Consider the following 23,262-nt stretch of genomic DNA (forward strand, 5'->3'; position numbering starts at 1 on the left):
AGAGGAAGGAGACTGGGGGGAAGGAGCTGGAGCGGGTGTGGGAGGAGGAAGCGCTGCAGGGAGGAATGAGGGCTGGGGGGGAAAGGGGCTGGAGGAGGTCGGGGGGGGGGGCTGTGGGGTGGGAGTGGAGCCCAGGCATGGAGCAGCCCCTGGGCATGTGGGCAGAGTGAACCCTGCCCGAGGAATCCCAGCTATGCAGCCGCTGGGAGCTGGCCATACCAGGCACGTCCTGCTGCCTCGGGTGAGCCCACCCCACCCGCTGCCAGGGCTGCCCGCACTCTGGGCCCAGGGGGCAGGAACTGGCATAGTCGTTCCAACCCAGAGGTGGCTGCAACCCAGGCTGCACGTGGCACCCCACTGGCTATACTCTGGTGTCAACAAGAGCAGGCTCCGGCCAGGGTGGCACTGGAGGCCCCGGCAGCGTGGGGCCCGGGCGCTGGGCTATGGTGTCCCACATGGTGCCGTGGCCATGCTGGGGAAGGCTATGGGCACCAGGCTTCCTGCAGGGTCAGGCAGGAGGGATCCTGACCTGACCCCTCCCAGCCAGGGCGTCTGGTGCCCTGGGCCCCACTTGGATCTGCAGCTGCTGGTCCTGGGGAGCTGGAAATGCAGGGGCCTCACTGCCCTGTCTGGGTCCCGGGCGCAGAGGGCAGCGTGGGCTCATCCGGGTGCCACCGGGGCTGTTCCCCAGCCCACCCCCTCGCTCAGCTGGCACCAGGGAATGGGGTCTGGTCAGAACAGGGGTCTTGGGGTCCCTGTGTGGGGCAAGCCCAGGTGGGGGGGGCAGTGCAGGGATGGCAAGGGGCGCTGCCCCTCCTGAGTATGGGCGGGGAACTCAACATCTCACCTGCTAAGCAAAGACCTGGGGAGATGTGTCAACTGGAGCAGCTCCCCCAGCAGGCCAAGCAAACACCCCCCGGCTAGCCCCGCCCCGGGCACTCCCTCCCCAGCTCCCCCAGTGCCCCCTGCTAGCCCCTCCCCCGGGCTCTGCTCCCCCAGTGCCCCCTGCTAGCCCCTCCCCCGGGCTCTGCTCCCCCAGTGCCCCCTGCTAGCCCCGCCCCCGGGCTCTCCCTCCCCAGCTCCACCACTGCCCCCTGCTAGCCCAGCCCCAGGCTCCCCTCAGACACCCTGCACCCCTGGCTGCTCCCAACCTCCATCACGGGGCTGGGGGCCCTGAGCTGTCACCAGGGCAGAGGTTATGGGGGTCAGCTGGGGAGCAGCAGGTCCAATGCACTGGAGGCCCAGCTGGTGCCCCCTCCCCCCCCATCCTGGCAGCTGGCTGGGATAAGGGATGTGTGGGAACAGCAGGCGGAAGCCAGTGGGTCAGAGGGAAATGGCAGAGGGAAATGGCTGGGGGGGGGGGACTTTGTTTGTGGAAGGAGACCCCCTCCAGGCTCTCTTTCCACAAACAAAGCCCCCCGCCCCCTCCCTTGGGAGGCCAGAGCCAGCTTCACACTCTGAGCCAGGATGGGGGCAGGGGATGTGTGGGGAGTGCAGGATGCGGGGGTGGGGAATACAGGGCAGGGCCCATAGTGCCCCGTGCTTAGTGCATTTGCCTACCCAGCCAGGTCCCAAAGGTCACAAGTGAAGTGAGTTGGGTGGGACTTGGCGAGCAGCTGCGGCCCAGGACCTGGCCAGGGCTGTGGGTCGGGCTTGAGGGGCACTGGCAGAGCTGGGGGTGGGGTTGGGAGGGCTGGGTCAGGCCAGAACAGACCGCAGGAGTCCTGACTCCCAGCCGCTCCAACCCCTAGCCCTTGTTTCCTGCCCCCAGCCTGCACCATCTCCCCCATGAGGGAGCCCCACGCAGCGGGAGGGTCCCCGTCTCTGAGCACTCGTTTCCCTGCTGGGGGTATTGGAGACTGCAGGGAGCAGGAGGAGCAGGGCTATTCCCCAGCCCTGCTGTTGTGCTACTTGGCTGCTGCTCCCACCCCACCCCAGAGGCGGTTGCATGGTGTGGACACTGAGGAAGAACAAGGACGCATGCAGCAGGCCACGGACGCTCTTCCTCCCTGTGCCTGCAGCAGCTGGGCAGAGCCGCATGTGGATCCCTCCTCGGTGGAGCGAGGGGCCTTGGGCCCTGGCAGGCCTGCTGGGTTCACTGCAGCAGCCACCTCAGCCCCCAGCCTGCGCTGCGGCACTGCAGGGGTTAACGATCCAGCACACGGCGGGAGGGCTGGCAGCCGGAGGGCGTAGCTGTGCCGCCCTCTAGTGGGGGACGAGCGCACTGCAGCCGCGAGGCCCGCCCCATTAACCCCGCAGCACCCTTGGCCAGCTGAGGGTCCAGCGGAGTGGGTGGAAGTGGAGGAAAGGCTGGGCAAGCCCCCCCCCCCCCCAACAGGCTGCAGGAACAAGTCCTGGCACAGCCCTGCGCTGGGGGCCTCTCACCCTAGGGAGGCTGTTTCCCTAAGCAGCTCCTGGCAGGCGGGGGTCCATGGCACCAGCATGGCATGGGCCCCTGGGGCACCCATCACCCGGCAGCTCATTGCAGCCCGGCCCATGGCTGTGCTGCCCCTCACAGCCCAAGGGTCTGGCTAGAAAATCAACAGCGGCCCAGCCAGGTTGTTACCCCTGGGAGTTCCCAGCCTGGAGGGGCGAAGCCCTGCATGGCTCCCACCCAGGAGCAGCCGTGACAGCAAAAGGCCAGAACGTCAGACCTGGGGGGCAGCAATGGGAGGGGGCACTAGGGAGAGCTGCACCTGCCAGGGCTAACCCCCTGGGACAGGCCACTGAGGGCTGGGGCAGGCCGGGCTGCTTGGATGCCTGGGCAGCAGTAGCCAGTGCCGGGGCCTAGAGCCAGGTGAGCTGGCAGCCCCCTGCGCCTGGCACTGGGAGCACTGCAGTGGGAGGGGGCTCAAAGGGCCTCTCCCAGGACTCCTTGTGCTGGGCCAGGCCTCACCTGGCAGCTCCCAGCCCCAGGCAGAGCAGAGGGAAGTGCTACTGAAACACAAGATCATGCTGGGCAGGAGCATGTGACCGCCAGGCGGGCCCCTGCCCTAGGCAGACCCTGCCCAGCACACTGTGAAGGCAGTGTGGGAATCCGACAGGGGCTCTGTCTGCACCTGGCTGGATGCTCCCAGCTCCAGCAGAGGGGACGGGTGCTCAGCTCTGCAGAGGGCTGAGTACACGAGGGTGGGATCAGACAGCAGCGGGAAGGGGGAGGCAGCTACATCCCAGGCCCTGCGGGGCACCTGAAGCACTTAAGGCAACTGAGACCGCAGGGACGTGTCTCACAGTACCAGGGCAAGAGGGCTGCAGTGGGTCAGGCAGCTGACAGCCAACCGGTAGGGAGTGCGAGCGCTGGTGGCTCAAAGGCAGGGCAAGTCAGTGCTCGCTGCAGGGAAATCACTCTGGGGAGGAGCGGCCGAGTCACACACTGCCAGAACTCCCCCTGCCGCCAACCCAGCCGCAATGCACCTGCCTAGCTCCTGGCTGGCATTGCTTGGAAGTGCTCACACTCCACTGACTGGGGCTGCTAATTCCACTGCTGGCCAAAGCATCCAATCAGCTGCCCAGCCAGGGGCCTGGCTTGATTCTGTGGGGCCCTGGCTGGCACATCAGGTACGGGGGCCCTCATGGCAGGGAGGGGAGAGCAGGGGTTTGCATCCAGACAACATCTGTATGCAAATAAAATCCCCTGGCAGGGCAGAGCCGAGCCTGCTACGCTGGTGCCCAGGGCAGGTGGTCACGCCTGCGGCCAAGGCTGCAGGTGCCCAGCTCCCAGCAGGGGAACAGGAATTAATTTCTTCCTTTGGGTGGTTGTAATTGAGCAGGTGGAGACAAGTGTGTGCACAGGGCCAGGCGCCCGGACACCTGGGTTCTATTCCTAGCTCTGCTACTGGTGAGGATGTGTGAACAAGAACGAACCCGGACTGACTCTCAGCTCCCAGGCTTGCGACCAGTCCATGAACGGCGCTCCGCAGGGCAGCCCCACGCCAGAACCCGGGAGCACCTGGGCTGCTCAGCCCCCTCCCCCTGCAGGGCAGCAGCGCATGGAAGCTGTCTGAGCAAGGAGCTTCTCCCTGGCAGGGGCCAGCGGGGTGGAACAGCGTGTGCTCTGCCCGCTCCTGCAGCTGGCCCGGCCCATCTGTAAGCACGCGGCGCGCCCCGAATACAGCAGGCACCAGCAAAGCACCGCTTTGGCAGCTCAGCAGAACTCGTCTCTCTGGGCTCGCTCGTCTCTGCCTGGCAGTTGGCCGAGATCCAATTAGGTTAGCCCTGCAGGGGACTGCAAAGACCCAAAGACCCAGATCTGTCAGCTCTGACTCTGTACCAAGTGCAGCAGAGACGGGAGAGGATCAGCGCTAGGGCAGGAGGGAGCGAAGGCAGCGGGGTGGATAATCACATCAGACAGAACCCAGTGCGGCCTGCCCACCATTAACCTTTCCAAACCCCAGCCTGCTGCCCCCTGCCAGTGACATGGCCACAGTGCCAGGGCTTGGTGCCGACAGCAACCAGCATGGCCATGGGCTGCTGCCTCCTGCCACTGGCTCTCTTCTGCCCAGGGCCAGCCCTCCCGGCCCTGCCTGGCACTGTGCTGAGGCTGCCCACTATGGCAAGGTCACTGCAGAACAAAGCTCCCACGCTGGCAACAGAAAGGGGCGTGAGCCATGGGAGGGGCACTAGGGCCAGGCACTGTGCTCAGAGGTGAGGCGCAGGAGGAAGGTGTGCGCGTACGTGGGGGAGTGTTAGTTTGAGGCCACTGGGACTCCGGGGCCAGGGCAGCGGGCTCCAGCACTCCTTTTCTTAGCCAAGGGGCATGGGAGGTTCCCACAGACCAGCTGTCCGAGCCGGGCACCAGCCAGCCCTCAGCAGGGACAGACCATCTGCAGCTCCCACCCCCTCGAACCAGGAACACCCTGGGCCCAGTTAGCCCTTTCCATGGCGCCTCCCTTGCCCACACCAAGGCTGCAGGGTCGGGAAGCCCTGGGATGCTGGGTCAGACAGTGCCAGCCAGTGGCAGTGAAGTGGATAACACCTCACTCCTGCCAGGCTCGCTTTGTTCTCCAAGAGGATCTGGTGCTCAGGGGAGGGAGCCAAACCCTGGCAGCGCCAGGCTTTGTCTGGCAGGTGCAGAGCAATCACTCCATTGCTCGCTGAGCAGCCTCAAACATCCCTGCCCTGCCAGCATGGGCCCTCCGCACCCCTGCCCTGGGAGTACCAAAGGGTACCACGCTGCATGGCAGGCTGGGGCATGGTGTGAGCCAGCAAAAGATTCGAACCCAGGTCTTAGCTTTTCTCCCCTCCTGCAGCTTCCTTCGGGCGCCAGGTCCGGGGGCAAAGGCTGCTCGCGGAGAGTCAACACTCAGTGCTCGCGGCCAGCAGAGGGCACGCTGCTCAGCCCGTGTGCTGGGGAACTGTCCACTGGGCCCTGCTGCCAGCATCGCGCGGGCCAGGCGCTTCGGAGGGAGCGAGCGCAGCAGGGCGCCAAGGGGGAAGCAGGCAGCTGCGACGGAAAGGAACGGAGACTGGCACCAGCGGAGCGGCAAAGGGTCGTTTTCAATGGCACACGACAGATTTACGAACACGGGGACATGCCGGCTTGCCGCAGCACGGCAAGCAGGAGGAACCCGCCCCCACAGAGCCACGCGGCCGATCCTTTCTAGAAATGACAGCTACCCAAACCCGCCGGTAGAAAAAGGGGCCCCAGGCTGGGGGTGGGAACCCCGGTGACCCCATTACTCACATGGCACCCTGAAAGCGAGACGCTGGGTAGGGAGGCGTAGCCCTTGTGGGAGGGGAAGCAGCTGGAAAGCACCGTGCAGATCCGAGTGCCCGGCCAGGGAGCCGACTCCCGCCTCTGTGCACAGCAAAGTCACGGCCATTGGAACGAGAGAGAAGCTAAACTAACACATCTAGTACGATCCCAAACACACCACCACTCTGGCTGCTGCGCCGGGGAGCCAGCCACACACAACACAGCTCAGCGAGCTCAGCGCCAGGGGGCAGCTGGGGGCAGGTCAGCCCTGCCTCCACGCCCACCTCAGCGAGGTGCTCTGCGCGGGGTGGGCAGGTGTCCGGAGCCCTGGGAACTCCCCCACGCTGCTTAAAACACATCCACAAAACACACACAACACTCCTGATCTCAGCCTCGGGCATATAAGGCAAGAGCTCCCCCCTCATGGGGGGGACCTGCACTGCCAGCACCCCCTCCCCACCCTCCCCAAATCCTCCTCCTTGCAGAATCCTCTCCCCAGTCCTGGCTGGGTTAACGAGCACGCTTGGCTCTGCCCTCCGCTCTGGACCCAAATGAGCACTACATCGAGCCCAGCGTGGAGCTCGCCGGCCCCGGAGTCTAAGGCCGGCCCCGTGCTCACAGGAGGATGAGGCTGGGGTTGCGCAGCTGCCTGTAGACATGCAGGAGCTTTTCCGCCGTCGCACTCGCTTCGTCTCCGAGGCACAGACGGTCCCGCAGGGACTGCACGTCCTTTAGCAGCATCTGCCAGGCAGAGAGGAGAGGGGTTAGGAAGGCTGGATCTGTTGCTGCCTGCCAGGCCCTGGCCCCTCCACACAGGAGTCCTGCAGCCGTACCAGGGCCCAGCTGCAAATGTCAGGGGCAACTTTACAGACCTCATGGCATGTCCTGAAGACAGCCCACCGGCATCCTGGCGAACACCCCCCACCCCTGCTGCCTCCTGGCTGCCGGGAGCTAAGCTCTCCACGGGACCACGCCGCTCTGGGCCTGGAAGCCTGTGCCAGTCTACTGTCTCTCAGCCTCTGGCTTTGCTGTCCAGTAGCAAGGAGCCCCGCCTGCGTGGGCACACGGCAGGGCTCCAGTCGGTGCCTGGGCTCGGAGTTTCATGCCCCGCAGTCTGGGAGACGGGCGTTCTGCCCCACTCTGCAGTTACATGCATGCACTCGCACAATGCACAGATTCCCCCCCCCAAACATGGCACGCGGCCTACCTCGTGATTGGCTTGGATCTGGCGCAGATACTGCATGCGGAGGTCAGGGGGACCGGAGCCCTGGGCCGCCTGCTCCAGCACCAGAGTCTGCTTCAGAACAGAGAATGTGGCATTAGAGGGAGCTGCTTTTACGATGCACTCTAGGCTTCCCCTAGCCAACGCTTCCCAAGGGAGGGAGCCTCGCTAGGCCAAACACCTCGGGCATGGCTACGGCACTGAGCCGCCTAACCAATGGCTCCTGTCCTCCAGGTGGCTGGAGTTCAGCCAGCCCCCAGGTACTGCTCCTGCTCCAGCACCTGTCTTTTTGGGACTCTGCCTGCCCAGGGTTGGCCTGCTGTTCCTAGCAGCCATTCCCAGCCTCAGTGCAACAGCCTTTGAAACACTCCCCCACCCACCCAGCATAGGTCTGAAAGCACTGCAGCACTCCCACTCCCATTTCTGCTTCTTTCCTGCTTCAGCTTCTGGGCTTTCCAGGCCACAGCACTCCCCACTGACTGACACCCTTGGCTGCTGCTCCACCCACAGGGGCTGGGTATTCCTCGCTGCCTTGATGGGCATGCAGGACCTCTGGCACAGGACAGACCTCGGCACACTCTGCAGTTGCCCTGCTCTGCTCCAGCCACACCCTCGTTTCCCAGGGCTGCAATGCTCCGCACCACGCTAGGAACTGCTGATTATCTGGTGCAGCTTGTGGAAGGAAGCTGGCTCCCCTGCAGGTGCCCTGCTCCATTTAGTCATTGCCCTTAGCACAGCCCACTCTCGGTTCAGGCGGCTACAGCCTCTAGCGGCTTCTAGCCTGGCCTCCAGGGATGGGGAGCATGTGAGCCAGGGCCAGCCCAATCATGCATTCCCCGGCTACTGCCCTGCTGATTTCAAGCTGCACTGTACAGTTCTGCCACAGGGTGGTGCCAGAGAGATCCCATTTAAAGCAACTGCTCCAACCCAAACTGCATTAGGGGCCCCGCTGACCCCGGGGCTAAGGTAGCTCTGCCTTTGCCGATGCTCAGCGCCTTCCCCTGCACAGCACAAGGAGGCAGCAGCCCTAGATCTGCCGGCTGGTCCCAGCTGCAGGCAGCGCAGTTCCTTGGCTCTAAAGCCCTGGCAGGAGGAGCAGCGGCTGCACTGTGGGCAAGGAGAAGCCATGCACAGTAGCGTACGCAGCAACGCCACTGGCAAGCGGCAGGCTGGAGTCAGTTCTGGGGCCATGCTGGTGGGGAATGCGGCAGGCATCCCATCCCAGCATGCTCGGGGCCTGGGATTACCATGTAATACCCATGCCGGCTTGGGAAGGACTGCTGGCTGGTCAGTGCAGCCATTCACACTGCCCACTGGGACCAGCTGGAGCAAGCACATCCTGGGTGCAACCAGCACAGGCAAGGAGGGGGTAGGACGGGCCCAGGCGATGAGGGTCAGAAGAAGCAGCTCCAGAGAGCCGAAGGGCTGGGGGACACGGGGACCCCAAATTAGCTCAGAACCAGGCCAATGGAGTGACAGAGGCAAAGCTCATTCCCAGCTAAATGACCCCAGAAATAAAGGTGGCTCAAACAATGCCCAGGGCAGGCTGCAGTAGCCTGTCTCTCTGCAAGGGGCAGCTCCGAGCAGCGTTCCCAGCCAGGCTGGGGCAGCTGCTGCAAGCGTAAGCCCCCTCTCTGTCTGGGGGGTGGGATCTGCACCTGGATGCGCCGGATCACGGCTTGATGCACTCTGCACATATCTGCCAGAGAAGGGCTCTGGATCAGGATCTCCACGGCCTGGAGTGGGCCCGCTGGGCAGAGATTGTTCACAGCCACCTGCAAGAGAAAGGAGATCCTTACTGCAAACATTGCCAAGCCACAGGGGTTGTCTGTGCAGGGGGGTGGGTGGAGGGCAGACCCCTCGGGCACCCCCTCAGGCCCGACAGCACAGCTGTGGATGGAGGAGGGTTAGATGCGGATCCCAGCAGCCAGAGACATCTGTGCTCTAGAGGCAGCAGCATGGGGCATTCATCCCTGGCCCCTACCGCTCATCTGCACTAAAACACCTCCAGGCTCAGGACAGCAAGAGAGGGGGACAATTCCCCCAGCCAGGCTGCCCTGGCCCAGCCAACAACCTCAGAAGTAAAATATCATTCAGTCTCCTGAACCGAGACTGCACGGGGGGCTTAGGTAAGTGCAGAGACCCATCGAACTCATGGCGTTTGGACTGGAACCGGCGTGGGACCCAGAAGCAGCAGTATCGCAGTAGGACAGCAGGCTCCAGCCTTGTTCAGTGGCGGACCGAGATGATTCGATGGCCATTCCCCGAAGGATTTAATCCAGGAGGCTTAGCCTGAGCAGAATTAATGCTGGCACTAATCACATTGGCAATATTAACGCTCTCATGCATGAGGCAACTTGAACCAGGTCATTGCCAGCACATGGCCAGCTGGGGCTCTCTCACTGGAGGGTTAACCGGCCATGGCAGGAGAGCCGGTTTGCAATTAGTTTTTTCTTTTGCACGTAGAGAAGGATTTTCGCATTAAGGGAAAAGCTGAAGCAGATCAGACTTAAACCAGCATCCAGCCACATTTCCCCTCACTTTGCAGAATTAGCAAAACACGGAGAGCCTGATGAGCAGCTACAACTCGAGCTTTGCTGCTTCTTGACACCCTGGATCCTGCAGCCAAGTCATGACGCCGAATCAGGGCCATCAGGGACAGGGATCAAGCCCAAGTTATGGCAACTCAGCAGGACCAGGAAGGAGCAGCTGGGCTGAGTGGAAGAGAAGTTCTTATTCAGACCAGTACTGGCAACAGCAGCCAGACTGGGGAAGGGAGCGCCAGGGGAAGGCACGGAGAAGCAGCCCTCTCAGAGCTGCTGGCTCCATTCACTTTCTAGCTCAGTGCCTGGCATCTGAACTCCTCAGACATGAAGGGACGTAGCCTCAGACCAGGCTGGGAGCGATAGTCAGCCCCACAGGCAGAAAGGAGGTTGTGGATTTTAAGGCATCCCACTGGGACCTGGACAGTGCCCTGCTCTGCCAGGCGTCTGTGTAAGCTTGGCCAAGGCGCCCACCTACCTGGCAGGGCTGGGCAGTGCAGGCACCACAGGGGTGAGGGCCAGATAAGGCCACGGACAGATTTGAAGGATGGCTGAACAGACACAGAGAGAGCAGGGCTGGGAACTGGTTCCTGATCTCGTTCCTTACCCAAAAAACAATCCCGTTGACAAGGAGCTGTCCCCCCTTCGGGTCTGAAAAGCGAGGAACTCAGCTGACCCCTGGCCACGCCCCACTCCCATAGGTGGCAGGGGGATGGCACAACCCTTTGAAGAACCCGGGGGGGCAAAGGAGGGGGAACCAGCCAGTTGGGCTTTCAACCATTAGCACACCAGATCCCCAAACCCAGCAATGCAGCCAGTGGCATGCGGCTTCTCACTGACCCCCCCACGAGTGCAGCCCTTGATGCCCATGGGCTTGGTCTCCCAGGGCTGGGTGCCATGACCAATGGGGGTAGCGTGGAGTGTGAGAGAGGGGGGTCAGCACTGGGGAGCTGATCCTGGGCTTTGTCAAGCCTTGGACGATGAAGGGACCTAGACCCTTCCTTCCCTCCCCACAGCAGTGGTTCCCTCCGGGTCTCCACACGCAGAGCCAGGCCCCCAGCTTGCCACTGGCTAGTCCCTTGCCACGGGACTCTGGACCAGAAGCCGGCTCTTCATGGAGTGGGTTGGGGGCTGTTTCCCTGCAGAGCTAACCCATTCCTTGCCTCTCGGACGAGCAGCTGCACCTCGCCTCCATGTGGGGCCAGGCCCCGCACTGCCGACACATCCTGGCCCCTCAGAGCCGCGGCCGCAGTGTTCTCCGCCAGCAGCCACTGCAGAGCAGCGCAGCAGAGCGGGGCTCCTGGGAGAAAGAGGAGAGAAAGCAGAGCCGGTCAGGTGGCTGCACATGCTCCCCTCCGCAGTGGCAGCTGAGGTCTCTCCAAGCACGAGCCTGGCGCCTCCCCCACACCGCTGTCACGTTAGTCACGCTAAGGGAGCCCACTCGAGAGGAACGCTGCCTCAGAGCAGGACTCCCCCGTGCACCCTGCCACGCTCCTGTGGCATGAGGGAGGGCAGCCACACACGTCACGTGAAGGGAGGGAGTCCAGGCCTCCAGGAAACAAGCCCCCAAACCGTGCTGCAGGATGTCCATAGGAGCAAAGGAGAAAGCAGGGCTGGTGCCCACCTGAGCAGTTCTCAGCAGGACAGACGGGGTAGTACCACGGAGCAGGGGCTGGGCCCTTGCAGCTGCTCCCATCTGTCAGAGGCAGATCTTTCCCATCCGTTCTCCCAGGGGAAGGGGAGCCGCAGACACAAAGGAGCTGCCACGAGGGCTGGTTGTGTGTGGCCCCAGAACGTTCGCTCCGTTATACACTTCCCCTCCCACAGCTGAGTGGCTGCCCTGTGGCTAGGGGTTCCCACTGCCCCGTGAGAGAACCGAAGGTCTCTCTTGCGCAGAACAGGGAGGGTATGTGACAGAGACAGCCAGGGGGAGGCGCCCGTGTGCCAGCCACAGGAGTATGGTGGGGTTAACGCCACCCCAGGCCGATTTTCACTTCTCTGAGATCAGTGCTCAGCTCTGGCTAACTGCGCCACCGGAGCGAATGCTCCAATCACGCTGCTGCGCTCCACGAACTGGCATGACGGACGGACCCTGCTCAGGAAGCCAGAGCGGGAAGTGCATTGGCAGAGCTGTGTAGGCAAGGTCTGCATCACACCTGGACACACACTGTCCAGTTCCTTCACCCTCACCCACGTTGAAACCCACTGTCCATCTCCTACCCACTCCGCTCGGACACAGCTCTAGGTTACTCCAACGGTGCCTTCACCCACAGCCACTTAGAGAGACTAACACAAAGGGGAGGGTGAGTCCTGGCATAGCCAACAGCCCAGCAGGAGACAGACCACCTGCTCTTCCCCATGGAGAGGGGTGGTGACCCCATGTACTGGCCAAGAAGAGATGCCACCCACTACAGCAGGTCTGGATGGGCTCCAGGAGGGGCAGCAGGAATGGAATTCCAGCCCCTGGTTTCCAGACTGGTGGGGCTAGTACATGTCCATGGGTGTCTGTCGGGACTGACCACGTTCCTAGCCCTAGCCTCACAGCTCGGAGTGGCAGACATGGACCAAGAGCGTTTACACACAGAAACCCTCCTTGGCCCAGTATGTGGCTGTGGCTCCTTCTGCCCAGAGAAGCCAGTCCCCACACAAAGTTAGCTCCGTCGAGGATGGCTCTCTCCTGCCAGATAGCACAGCAGTGGCCGTGCTGCACAAGTCCAATGCAAGGGAATGCTATGTCATAAGCTCATGATCCAGGGGGTCATGCCCAAGCAGGATCCTGGGGGATGGGGCACAAAATCCTGGTTTATGATAGTCAAGAATTAGCAAAAAGCATCTGCAGTGCCAGGCAGCTGGCCTGGGTCTGGGCTTCTCGCTGCAGACACAGCTAGGACAGAGCACGACTTGGGCAACCCTCATCTGATCTGCAAAGATGGTATTTAAACACCCAGGCAGGCCAGCCACAAAGCTCCCACAAGTCTCAACATTCGTTATCTGTGGCCAAGCAGCCCCCAAAGAGCTACACCCTGGAAACAAGACAAATCAAAGAGCGTCTGAGTGTCCGAAGTGAATGACTTCTGGAAAGCGATCACAGAGCCCAGCCCCGCAGGGGGAATGACTGCAGCAAATCCACCCCAGGACAATGCTGCCTGGACAGAAACACGCACTACGACTGGCCAGCCACTCGCTAGGGATCAATAACCACCCAAGAGAATTACCAACCTTCACAGAAGCTCTTCAATGCATTTTTCACCAGCTCCGACGACACCTTGATAGAAGCCACTGATGGGGCCAGACACTCATCTCCTAGGGCGTCCGGCGCCTTGGGAAGCAGCTGGTCACTGACTTCCGCGCTGCTGGGGTCAGACTGCACCCTGGATACTTTCAGGAAGGTCTCCACCGGGTCTGACAGGGCGGCGATGGAAGGAGGGGCTCCAGGCACTGTGCTGTCATCCAGACGAAGGCACTGCAAGATGTCGATGGTGCATTCGCTCAGGGGCAGGCAGATCCCTTCTTTGTCTGGGGAAAGGCCAGGAGAGTCATCAGGAAGCAGGTCGTCCAGTGACTCATAGGAGTCCGACGCACTGTCCAGAATCTCTCGCAGGCTGTAGAAGAGAGCACAGGAGATGGTCAGAGGCAGCTCCAACTTGGTGCCTTCGGCTGAGCAGAGCGGCAGCGTCACCTCCCTCTTGCTCCCAGGGAGGAGCTGGTCGATTGGAAAGGTGAACGTGGTGGCCGAATCAGCAGACTCTTCGTCGAAGGCACAGGAGCTCGTGAACAGCTGAACACAGAGGGTCCAGCCTTGCTCCAGGCTGCATTCACTTGAGTTCTCCAACACGCAGGAGACGGTCCAGGTATCTCGAAGCAGCAGGCGGCTCCAGCTGGCGGTAACTGTGCAAGTGACGGGCTTCCGGCCATCTTGGTTGGACAGTAACGCAGCACTCACATTCAGCACCTGGTTCAGGCTCGTCAACGCTCGGTTCTTCTGGTCCACGGCCTTTTTCAGGAAAGAAACTCTGTGGGGAGCAGGGGGAGAAGAGAGCTCACTTCCCACAGAGGTAATGGCTTTGGGACACATAGAGCTAACGAATCAGAAACCCAGCCACGTGACATGGCCAAAGGCTAGCACGCAAGGCTACATACACCCAGGGCAAGTGGCACTCACACTAAGGTGGAGAAGCCAAACTTCCATGGATCATTTCATGAGCGCTTCTAAACTCCCCCGGACACCACTGCTCTGGAACGTCAACAGCCAAGAGCACTGGGCAGGCCAAGTGCCCCGTCAGCCCTAGAACCCTCCTGGGACCTGGCCAGCCACAGCATTGCTGCTCACAAGGATTTGGTGCCCCAATCGCCCCCTTTCACATGCGACACCAGATCAACTGAGCTGACCCAGGCTAACGCAGACTGAGGCTGTGTGATCCCACTCCCAGTCGCTTGCCCAGGAAGGCTCCTGATTTCAGCCGTGGCTACAAGAGACAGCAGTACCAAAAGCTGTGGCGGCTACAAAAGCAGCTCACAACCAAGGCATGTACCTGGAGCTCTAGGAAACAAACATACACAAACCCCAAGGAGAGAGACTGGTTTAAAATACGGCACAGATGAACGTCCAGGCCTAAGGCACACATCTGCCCTGCACGGGATCCCGAAATGGTCATCCACTTTGGGATGCTTGGGAGTGACTGGCATCTTGCCCTCCCACCTTCTGTTGCAGAGGCTGTAAGCAACATGCCATTCTCAGCATATAAGAGCTCTCTGGTTTGAAGGGAAAAGGGCAGCAAACAGCACCGGCTGTAAACAAGGCTTTTATTATCCCACGGGGCTGGGGGCTTCCTCCCAGGCTGTCTCGACGGGACCGAATCACTCAGGAAAGGCAAATGTTTGAGCACTGCAGCCAACTAATAAAAGCACTTTACTGCTAACCTCTGAGCTAGGAGAATCTAGTTCACTTCCAATAAAGCCTAGGAGCTCACAAACAAACAGCCCCCTCACACCCATTAGCGCGCTGCCCTTTACCTCTCCGAGACATTGCCTATCCCAGACAGCAGTTCCTTTATCCTTTGGCCAGCTTTTTCTGGGGTCAGCCTGATGGGATGGGGGTCATCAGGACTGCATAAGTCACAGCTCATCAGTCGGCCTTTAGCAGACAGAGCCAACAGCTCCGAGTCACCTGAGAGGCATACACATGTGGAGAGAACCAGGTTAGCTGTCAGCAAACAGACTAGGACATCACACACAGCTCCTTGATGCAACTAGGGAGCAGCGGCGGACAGCCAAGGAAGCGAAGACAGACGGGTGGGATGTCAGTCATTCTGGCTGGGCCCTGCACCCAGCCCTGAGAGAGAGGAGCCATTCCCCCTGAAGTCTGCAGGGACAACTGCACAGCCCTGCCTGGGGCGCGCAGACCGTACCACCTCAACAAGCCAGCTCGGAGGGGAAGCTGTGGTGTGAGGAGGCAAACGCCTTTTGCATACAGGGCTGTGGGTGTAACTCTGCCGAGGAGTGTCCGATTAGCGTCCCTACATAACGAGGCATTCCCTTCCAGGAGCAGTTTGGGGAATGGGGAGCTACTTCTCTCATCATAATGTCATTACTGCAGGCTCACCCCCTCCCACCCATATCCAGGGCCACCCCAAAATACCAGGTGTCCTACAACAGGAATTTGGAGAGCAGTAGACACAGACTGCGAATGACTGTCGACGGGCTACAACGGGAAACCAAATACACAGAATGTTACACGGCATGCCCACAAAGAGTGCACCCCGAGCCACCACCCCCTGCAGGCGGTTCCTGCAGGTGGGATGCACTCTCTCTGCTCCTGCCCCTTCCCTCACTTGCTCTATTACCAGGGACACATGCACGGGAAGTGGCTCCATGCTGCCCACTGCTCCTTCCCTGCCCAGAGTCCCAGAATGCTCCAGCTAGCCGTGACGTCAAGAGCCGGGCGGCATGTCAGGACAACGACATCAGCTGCAGAATACGCAGCAGGAGCACACGTGCCGCGAGGATGCAAAGAGCCTGTTTCCATGCAGGAGCCCTCTGTGATCAGGAGACACGCTCAGGCTACGTGTACAACTAACTGCTGTTGGTGCGGGCTGCTCCCCGAATTCTGCAGAGGTGCGAGCAGCGCATTGCCTTGCCCCACTTGTTCATGCTTTGGACGTTTGCTTTGGCAAATGCCACCTTACCCTCTTGCCGATTCTTTAGTGCCCATGTGTTCACAAAGCCACCAGATTATGGGGCTCAGGTAAGAGCTAACAGGGCTCCCTAGCTCCTCCTCTGCCCCCATCTCTATGCACGGCAGAGAGCAGCGGGAACCAGAGCACTTTGGACTGTCCCCAGAATGCTGCTCAGGCCTGGGTCTACAAAAGCACCCGACTCTGAGAAGGCAACACACCTGCTTCCCCAGCCCTCACTGGGAAGCAACGGACGGACACAGAGCTGTCAGGCAGAAGAAGGAAAGGAGCTTACGGACTCTGAACGGCTGTGTCTGGAGCTCTTCACTGCGGAGCCCTTTGTCCAGCCAGCCACGGTGTTTGTAAATTGCCTTTTGGGAAGCTTTTCGCTTAGGTCGATTTGGACTTGCCCCCAGCGCCACTCCACGCAGGATCCTACCTCTGACACAGACACAGCAGCCCCAGGTCCTCTTTATAGAGAGCACAACCTTTCCGACCGTGACCACACTGCCTACTGCTCCAAGGTGGGAGAGACACCCACACAAGGGACACCACAAAGACAGCCACATGGGGAGTTGATCTCTGAACATACATGACATTGCCTCTCCCGTCCAATTCCTGGCTCAGCATGCTTGATGTAAACAACTTACAATAACGAGGGTGAGCCAATGGAAGCCGGACCTTTAACGAGGAATGGTGGAGAGGCAGAAACGGGAATATGCAGTTAGGACAAAGCTATTCCTGCCTATTTCAGCCCCAAGAATGACAATTTTTTTTACTGCTGGCAGTACCTTCTGAGGCCCGAGAAGACAAGGAAAGCGCCACAACGCTACAGATACTTAAACTGGCTGGAGACAGAACGGGAGGCAGGACGTATGCAGTGTTATCTATGCTCTCGGGGTCGGAAGCGTTGCTGACCCAATCCAGGTCGACCGCGGAGATGTCCGAATGTGTGCTGTAATACATCCGGCTGCCACCACCACATGCAGCGCACAGGATGGGCCCTTGCAGGTAGTACTCCCTGACCTCTGGGACCTTGGCCTCTTCTCCCCGCTCTGCCTTCATGGCCACCATCTTGCCGTAGTGCCCGACCACCACAACGCAGTCGCAACCTGAGTCTCCAAACAGCTGCTGGTCATCGGGATCGTCCAGGGCTTTGTGTTCTGTTCTCAAGGCTCCAATGAAGACAACAGGCTCTTCCAGATGGTGAAGGATCTTCACAGGCGAAGCCTGGCCTGCAACCTCACTGCAGGCATCAACGGCTTCAGACGCATTGAGGGCCTTCAGCGGCACGCTGCACAGCTGCCCATCCGGGAAGCCACAGAGAATCATGGGAGAGTCAAGCATGGCAGCGTCTATGCCAAAGAGCAGGCTGAAGAGGGGCTCCTCCAGCGTGAACCCCCCCGAGCACCACAGGCCCTCCCCGGGCCCGGCTGTGCCTGGCGCAGATGCACAGCACAAGACAGGAAGGAAGCGCGAGGTCAGCGCATCCCCGTCGTCTCCGGTTTGGTCGCAGGTGGAGAATCCCACCTGGCTGATTTGCCGGCATGGCTGGCTCTCCTGATCGGGGTCCAGAAGCACATGGAGTTTCATCCACCACTGGCCCTGAGCCTGGGACAGGGTGACAAGAACATCGGTCAGCAGATTGAAGGTGCACAGCGTGACGTCTGGGATGATGCAGGCGTCTGAGTCTACGGGGAAGACGCTGGAAGGGCAAGCGTCCTCTTTGCTATCGCCGCCATCAGTCTGCTTCATTAACCTTCAAGCAAACAGGGAAAAGCTTTCAGTCAAGCCATAGGGCAAAATCAGCGATTCCTTAGCTCGCCTCTCGCCCCCGCACTTACAGACAAGCTTACAAAAGGAGCATCCGCTTCAAGGAACTGCATTGGGTGCGGTGATCTGGAGAGAGCAGGAAGAGCCAATGCTCCGGAGGGACGTGTGGTTTGGAAAGCCTTAACCCTTTCAGTAACTTATGGGTGCATGAGGACGTGATGGAGGGCACCTGACCCTGCCATCCCACTCCTCTTCTATCCCACAACACGAGTGGCTGTTGGGTGCATGCATGCTGAAAGGATGAAGCACAGATGCCAGACACAAGGCTGTCTGCATGGGTGGTACTGGTCTAGTCACACAGCCTCAGGACTTTAACGTCTAATTACACAAACTGCGAACCAGCTAACCTATGGGGACTGGCTAACATAAGGGGAACCATGATCTTGTGCTTTGAGCTGACCCCTGGTGGAGTTAGATAGATTTTCCCTTCTCTCAACACATAGCACTGCACAGGGAACTAGGAGCAGGGCTGGGCTGCCTTTGAAGCACCAGGAACCAAGCAATGCAAGATGCAAGTCACCACTCTCAATGGACCGGGGGGTCTGACATGTGGATGAGATTTACTGTGGGGACAGTGCAAAACCAGCCTGGGAGCTGAGCCTTTTTTGTTTTTTTTAATGGATTTTTACAAACACACCTTGAAGCAAGCAGACACCCTCACACCAGAAGGGCAGCCCCATTGGGAGGGCCAACCCTCTGCCCCGTCAGCTCCCCATGGATCACGGGAAGGGGGGGGCACCCCCACCACTTATCATGAGTAAGTGAGGCAGACTAGCAGCATAGCATGGTAGAGAGCACACCGCATGGGCAGGGCATCGGGAGACACTGTGCTGCCAGGGGTTTGGTTCTTTTAGGGTGACTCAGAAAAGCAGGTGTTTCCCCTCTGAAATGTAAACACCGCTGCAGTTCCTTCAGGACCTGGGGTAACCACACAGGAGGTGGGGGCAAACAGGAGGAATGTGAAGACGGTCATATGGAAATCTTGGGGTCGGGAATGCTTGGAGACCACCAACCTTCAGGATGACCCCTAGACTCCAACCAGGTCTCGCTGCACAGCGCTGGAAGCACGTGTCATTAAACCACCTGCTACTCTCGTTAGGACTTTAACGAGCAGAGACAAACTTCATTGTCCCTGCCAGGCTGCGTCCCAACTCTCACCTGCTCTGCTGGTCCAGGGATACACAGAAAATGCCATTTCCGGCACACAGGATGTAGAGCTGCCTACGAAGGGGGAGGAGCTCCACGTGCCAAACTTGATCGGGAAACCTGTAGATGGCCTGGATAGAGGGAAAGAGAATGTCAGTTTCATGCAGCAATGAGGGAGCTGGGGGAAAGGTTGCTCCTGGTTTTTAAGCAGCTTCCCAGCTGCTCCTGCAAGAGCTCACCACAGGGACACAACCTATCAGAGTAGCACCAAACAGAAACAAAAGGCATTGGGGCCACCTAGCCAATGCCAGCTATCACAATCCCGCCTCCCCTTAAGCAGCCACACATCCAGCACCACCGCTGTAGTGTGTAAAGACAAGACCCGCGAAACATCAACGGAACAATGCCACTTACACTGATGGAGAATCTGGCCTCTCGAGTCTCCCCAGTGCCTACTCGAGAACCGTATACAAGTACGGATGGGGTGATAACCAGCCAGAGCTGCATGAGGTACCGAGTTATGCTCAGCATTCTGTACATGCACTTGGACAAGTGATGCTATGTGAGAACATACATGTGTGACTGCAGGCATGTCAAAACTAGCCATTCAACAAAAACATTTGCAACCTTCCTATGAGCAAACATCTCTCACATGAATAAAGGAAACATTAGCTAGACCATATTTTCTGCTGCTGAGGATGCACATATAGAACAAGTGCAAGTTAAAACAGCCATTTTCTGAATATATTAATTGCCAGGAGTAAAACCATTAATGGGCAATATTGCATGAGTACTTCTAAATTCAAAACAATCATTTTAAGACATGGCATGGCATTCTTCACTGCCAGTCTAAATGGTTGTGTAGTTGCTGCTCTGTGCTGTAAGCAGGTGACATTTCACCCCAGAGGTGGCTGCACTGCTCCCGTGATGGAAGCAGTTGTAGCTTGTACAGTGTTTTGGGACAAGTGGTGCTATAGAAATGGAAGATCATTATCACTGGATTGAAAGAGTGGCATTCGTACATACATACATACACACACAAACAAATTCAAAGCAAACATTCAGTGTTTTATGCTAGCTGAGGATAGAAAAAAGAAAAATTCAAAACCCAGAGATGACCTACTTCCTTGAGAAAGAAAGAAAACATGTAGGAGGCTAATCCTGGTATCTCACTGATGGCTTCCTTAGAAATGATAAAAAGAATAAATTAAAAAAGATGACATGTCTAACAGGATGCTGAGGCTGCTGCTTATCACAGCAAAGAAAAGGGAAAAATCAATGGCGCACAAAACTCAAAAACCGTCATCTTGTTGAAAAAAGGAAAAAAATCTTTCAATAATTTAATTAACCGGTTTGTCCTAGGAAACGAGGGAAAAGGTCAAAGAGCACCCTTTATTTGCCAATGAAAAGGTTATTTGAAGCCAGACTAATATTTCACTGATAGTTTGAAACCCAAACTCTGCTAAACTGGACACACATGGAGCTAGACTTGTGAAAACAGATGGAAGAGGCCAGCTTGCTAGTCATTGGTGGCAGGAACTATGTCCAAGATTTTCAAACCTGAGTGTCTAGGCTCCTAAACAAGTGGCCTAATTTCACGAGTGCTGAGAACCCAGAACCCCCAATGACTTTGACAGGCACTCTGTACTTTTGAAAATCAGTCCACTAAGGACTTTGGAGCCAGGCTTTAGGCAAGATTTGTCCTTGTCCTTGCCCTGTGCCTTGATATGAAAAAAATCCTAGAAGCTACAGAAAGTCACTGATGCTTCAGCCATGCTCCCCTAGGAGTGGAGAACATGTCTACAGAGCACTCACTGTGTGGCAAACGGGGGCATAAGTTGGCAGTGTCCCACCCTGCCCACACCGTTCAGCTGTGTGGATCCTTAGTGCGCACTGATGTACTTGTACTGTGGTTTTCCCTTCTCTCAATGTGAGCACATCACTTCTAATGTCCGACTTCAGCCCCTCTCCAGGGGCCTGTCTTGGCTGCAGAGTTACCCCGGGTGTGGGCACCTGGGCTAGCCCAGCCCGGGGGAGAATGGCTACTTTACGCCACAGCCCATCACTACAGTCCTGGCGCAGGCTGGGTGCTCACCTTCAGCACCTTCCCTTCCTGGTCATACACATAGACGAACTCGCTGCCGTTGGAGAGGTAGATCTCGTTCTCATGGCACAGCACTCGGGGCTTGCCCGCAGCCAGCCCCCCGACCGGGCAGCAGAACCCAGCCAGGTAATCCACCCTGTGGCCCACGTGCGCCATCCTCCTGCCGGATGGGCACCCGGTGCCAACCTGGGGGGAGGGAACGGAGACGGTTATCGGAAGGGCGGGAGCCTGACAGAGCCCAGCCCAGAGCCCCATGGGGGGATGGGGAGGCAAAGAGCACAGCGCTGTTCCAAGGCGTGCCGGGTTCTTTCCCGCGGGGGGGGGGGGGCAATGTCCGCCCACCCCCACGCTGCGGGGGGCACCCCAACGGGTCCTCCCCCGCCAGGAGCCCCAGCTGCCAACAAGCAAAAACCCCATAAAGGAGACGCCGCCCCTGGGAACTGTTCCAGATGGGGGGAGGAGGGGAGAAAATTTGTGCGCCCGCGACCCCCCCCAACCTCCTGCCCCCCCCGGGAGGGGCCCAGCGCCCACGACCCCCACCAACCTCCTGCCCCCCCCGGGAGGGGCCCAGCGCCCGCGACCCCCCCCAACCTCCTGCCCCCCCGGGAGGGGCCCTGAGCCCGCGACCCCCCCAACCTCCTGCCCCCCCCGGGAGGGGCCCAGCGCCCACGACCCCCCCCAACCTCCTGCCCCCCCCGGGAGGGGCCCAGCGCCCGCGACCCCCCACAACCTCCTGCCCCCCCGGGAGGGGCCCAGCGCCCACGACGCCCCCCAACCTCCTGCCCCCCCCGGGAGGGGCCCAGCGCCCGCGACCCCCCCCAACCTGCGCCCCCGGGAGGGGCCCTGAGCCCGCGACCCCCCCCAACCTCCTGCCCCCCCCGGGAGGGGCCCAGCGCCCACGACCCCCCCCAACCTCCTGCCCCCCCCGGGAGGGGCCCAGCGCCCGCGACCCCCCCCCAACCTCCTGCCCCCCCCGGGAGGGGCCCAGCGCCCGCGACCCCCCCCCAACCTGCGCCCCCGGGAGGGGCCCTGAGCCCGCGACCCCCCCCAACCTCCTGCCCCCCCGGGAGGGGCCCTGGGCCCGCGACCCCCCCCAACCTGCGCCCCAGGGCCCCCTCCCAGCCCAACCCGCGCCCCCCTCAGGCCGCCCGGGAGCTTCGGGGCCGCAGGTACCGGGGCGGGGGCGTCTCCGCTTTACGGCTCCCTCCGCGGCCGCCGCAATGGGGCGGGGGGGGGTGTTTGCGACAGGCCGTAAAGCGGGAAGGGCTGCAGGGGGCGGGGCTCGCTGTGACACTCCCCGGGGCGGGGCAGCCAGGGTCGGCCCATTTTCCTGCAAGCCCAAAGCCAGGGGGAGAACCCAGGAGTCCTGGCTCCCTGCCCCGCCCCCCCCTTAACCACTCCGCCCCACTCCCCTCCCAGAGCCAGGGAGAGAACCCAGGAGTCCTGGCTCCCTGCCCCGCCCCCCCACGTAACCACTACGCCCCACTCCCCTCCCAGAGCCAGGGAGAGAACCCAGGAGTCCTGGCTCCCTGCCCCGCCCCCCCCTTAACCACTCCGCCCCACTCCCCTCCCAGAGCCAGGGAGAGAACCCAGGAGTCCTGGCTCCCTGCCCCGCCCCCCCCTTAACCACTCCGCCCCACTCCCCTCCCAGAGCCAGGGAGAGAACCCAGGAGTCCTGGCTCCCTGCCCCGCCCCCCCCTTAACCACTCCACCCCACTCCCCTCCCAGAGCCAGGGAGAGAACCCAGGAGTCCTGGCTCCCTGCCCCGCCCCCCCACGTAACCACTACGCCCCACTCCCCTCCCAGAGCCAGGGAGAGAACCCAGGAGTCCTGGCTCCCTGCCCCGCCCCCCCACGTAACCACTACGCCCCACTCCCCTCCCAGAGCCAGGGAGAGAACCCAGGAGTCCTGGCTCCCTGCCCCGCCCCCCCCCAACCACTACGCCCCACTCCCCTCCCAGAGCCAGGGAGAGAACCCAGGAGTCCTGGCTCCCTGCCCCGCCCCCCCATGTAACCACTACGCCCCACTCCCCTCCCACAGCAAGGGAGACAACCCAGGCATCCTGGCTCCCAGCCCCCACTACTGTGACCACTACATCCCACTCCCCTCCCACAGCAAGGGAGAGAACCCAGGTGTCCTGGCTCCCAGCCCCTGTCCACGCAGTACTGATCCAGTGCTCTGTTGATTGCCCTGCAATGGGGTTCAGACAGGCCCAGCTCCACAAAATCTGCTGTGTGAGCCCCACATTATCAACCCCCCTTTTCAGAGAGACCTGCCTGCAGGGGGGTGATGCCAGCCCACCCCCTTGCCCAGCTCTGGGGCACCACGAGGTGGCACCAAGCGACTGCCACAGGGGAAGGGGAGGTTGAGGGCTGGCCTGAGGGGGGCCATTGGTTGCCCTGAAAGCAGGGAAGCTGTGCTGGGAGCACAGGGCTAGCTCCAGCAGGAGTAGGGCTAGGAGCTGGGACAGGCTGAATGTTTCCAACATGCTCTGGCTGGCTGGAGTTGCCCCAGAGAGCGAGGGCAGCGCAGACCCCTGGGGAGGG

General features: G+C 60.4%; 1 protein-coding gene across 4 annotated transcripts; it reads right to left on the reverse strand.

Annotated features, from left to right (window-relative positions):
• Nucleotides 1-5,477: 5,477 nt before the first annotated feature.
• On the reverse strand, nt 5,478-21,968 carry FAAP100 (FA core complex associated protein 100). 4 transcript variants are annotated; one of them, XM_073310136.2, is made up of 10 exons: nt 21,890-21,968; nt 20,708-20,902; nt 18,625-18,743; nt 16,425-17,392; nt 14,474-14,627; nt 12,680-13,473; nt 10,624-10,760; nt 8,576-8,692; nt 6,903-6,992; nt 5,478-6,436 (listed from the first exon to the last, which is right to left on the reverse strand). In XM_073310136.2, exons 2-10 carry the CDS (start codon nt 20,870-20,872, stop codon nt 6,311-6,313), a joined length of 2,670 nt encoding a protein of 889 aa, XP_073166237.1. In that variant the 5' UTR covers nt 20,873-20,902; nt 21,890-21,968; the 3' UTR covers nt 5,478-6,310. The 4 variants fall into 4 exon arrangements, with proteins under 4 accessions (XP_073166237.1, XP_073166236.2, XP_073166235.2 ...); XM_073310135.2 differs by lacking the exon at nt 21,890-21,968 and having other exon boundaries at nt 6,903-6,989; nt 20,708-21,192; XM_073310134.2 differs by lacking the exon at nt 21,890-21,968 and having other exon boundaries at nt 20,708-21,192.
• Between the last annotated feature and the right edge of the window lie 1,294 nt (nt 21,969-23,262).

The sequence above is a fragment of the Lepidochelys kempii genome, chromosome 14, assembly GCF_965140285.1.
Source record: "Lepidochelys kempii isolate rLepKem1 chromosome 14, rLepKem1.hap1, whole genome shotgun sequence".
NCBI classification, from domain to species: domain Eukaryota; kingdom Metazoa; phylum Chordata; order Testudines; family Cheloniidae; genus Lepidochelys; species Lepidochelys kempii.

Bases quoted from the DNA above. Each gene is read 5' to 3' on its own strand.
- FAAP100 (XM_073310134.2), bottom strand. From the start codon at position 21,133: ATGGGGTTTTTGCTTGTTGGCAGCTGGGGCTCCTGGCGGGGGAGGACC. The intron at 14,628-16,424 runs GTACTGCCAGCA...TATGCCTCTCAG, and splicing joins GTCTTCTCGGGCCTCAGAAG to GTGACTCGGAGCTGTTGGCT. The intron at 13,474-14,473 runs GTAAAGGGCAGC...TGCTCCCCACAG, and splicing joins ATAGGCAATGTCTCGGAGAG to AGTTTCTTTCCTGAAAAAGG.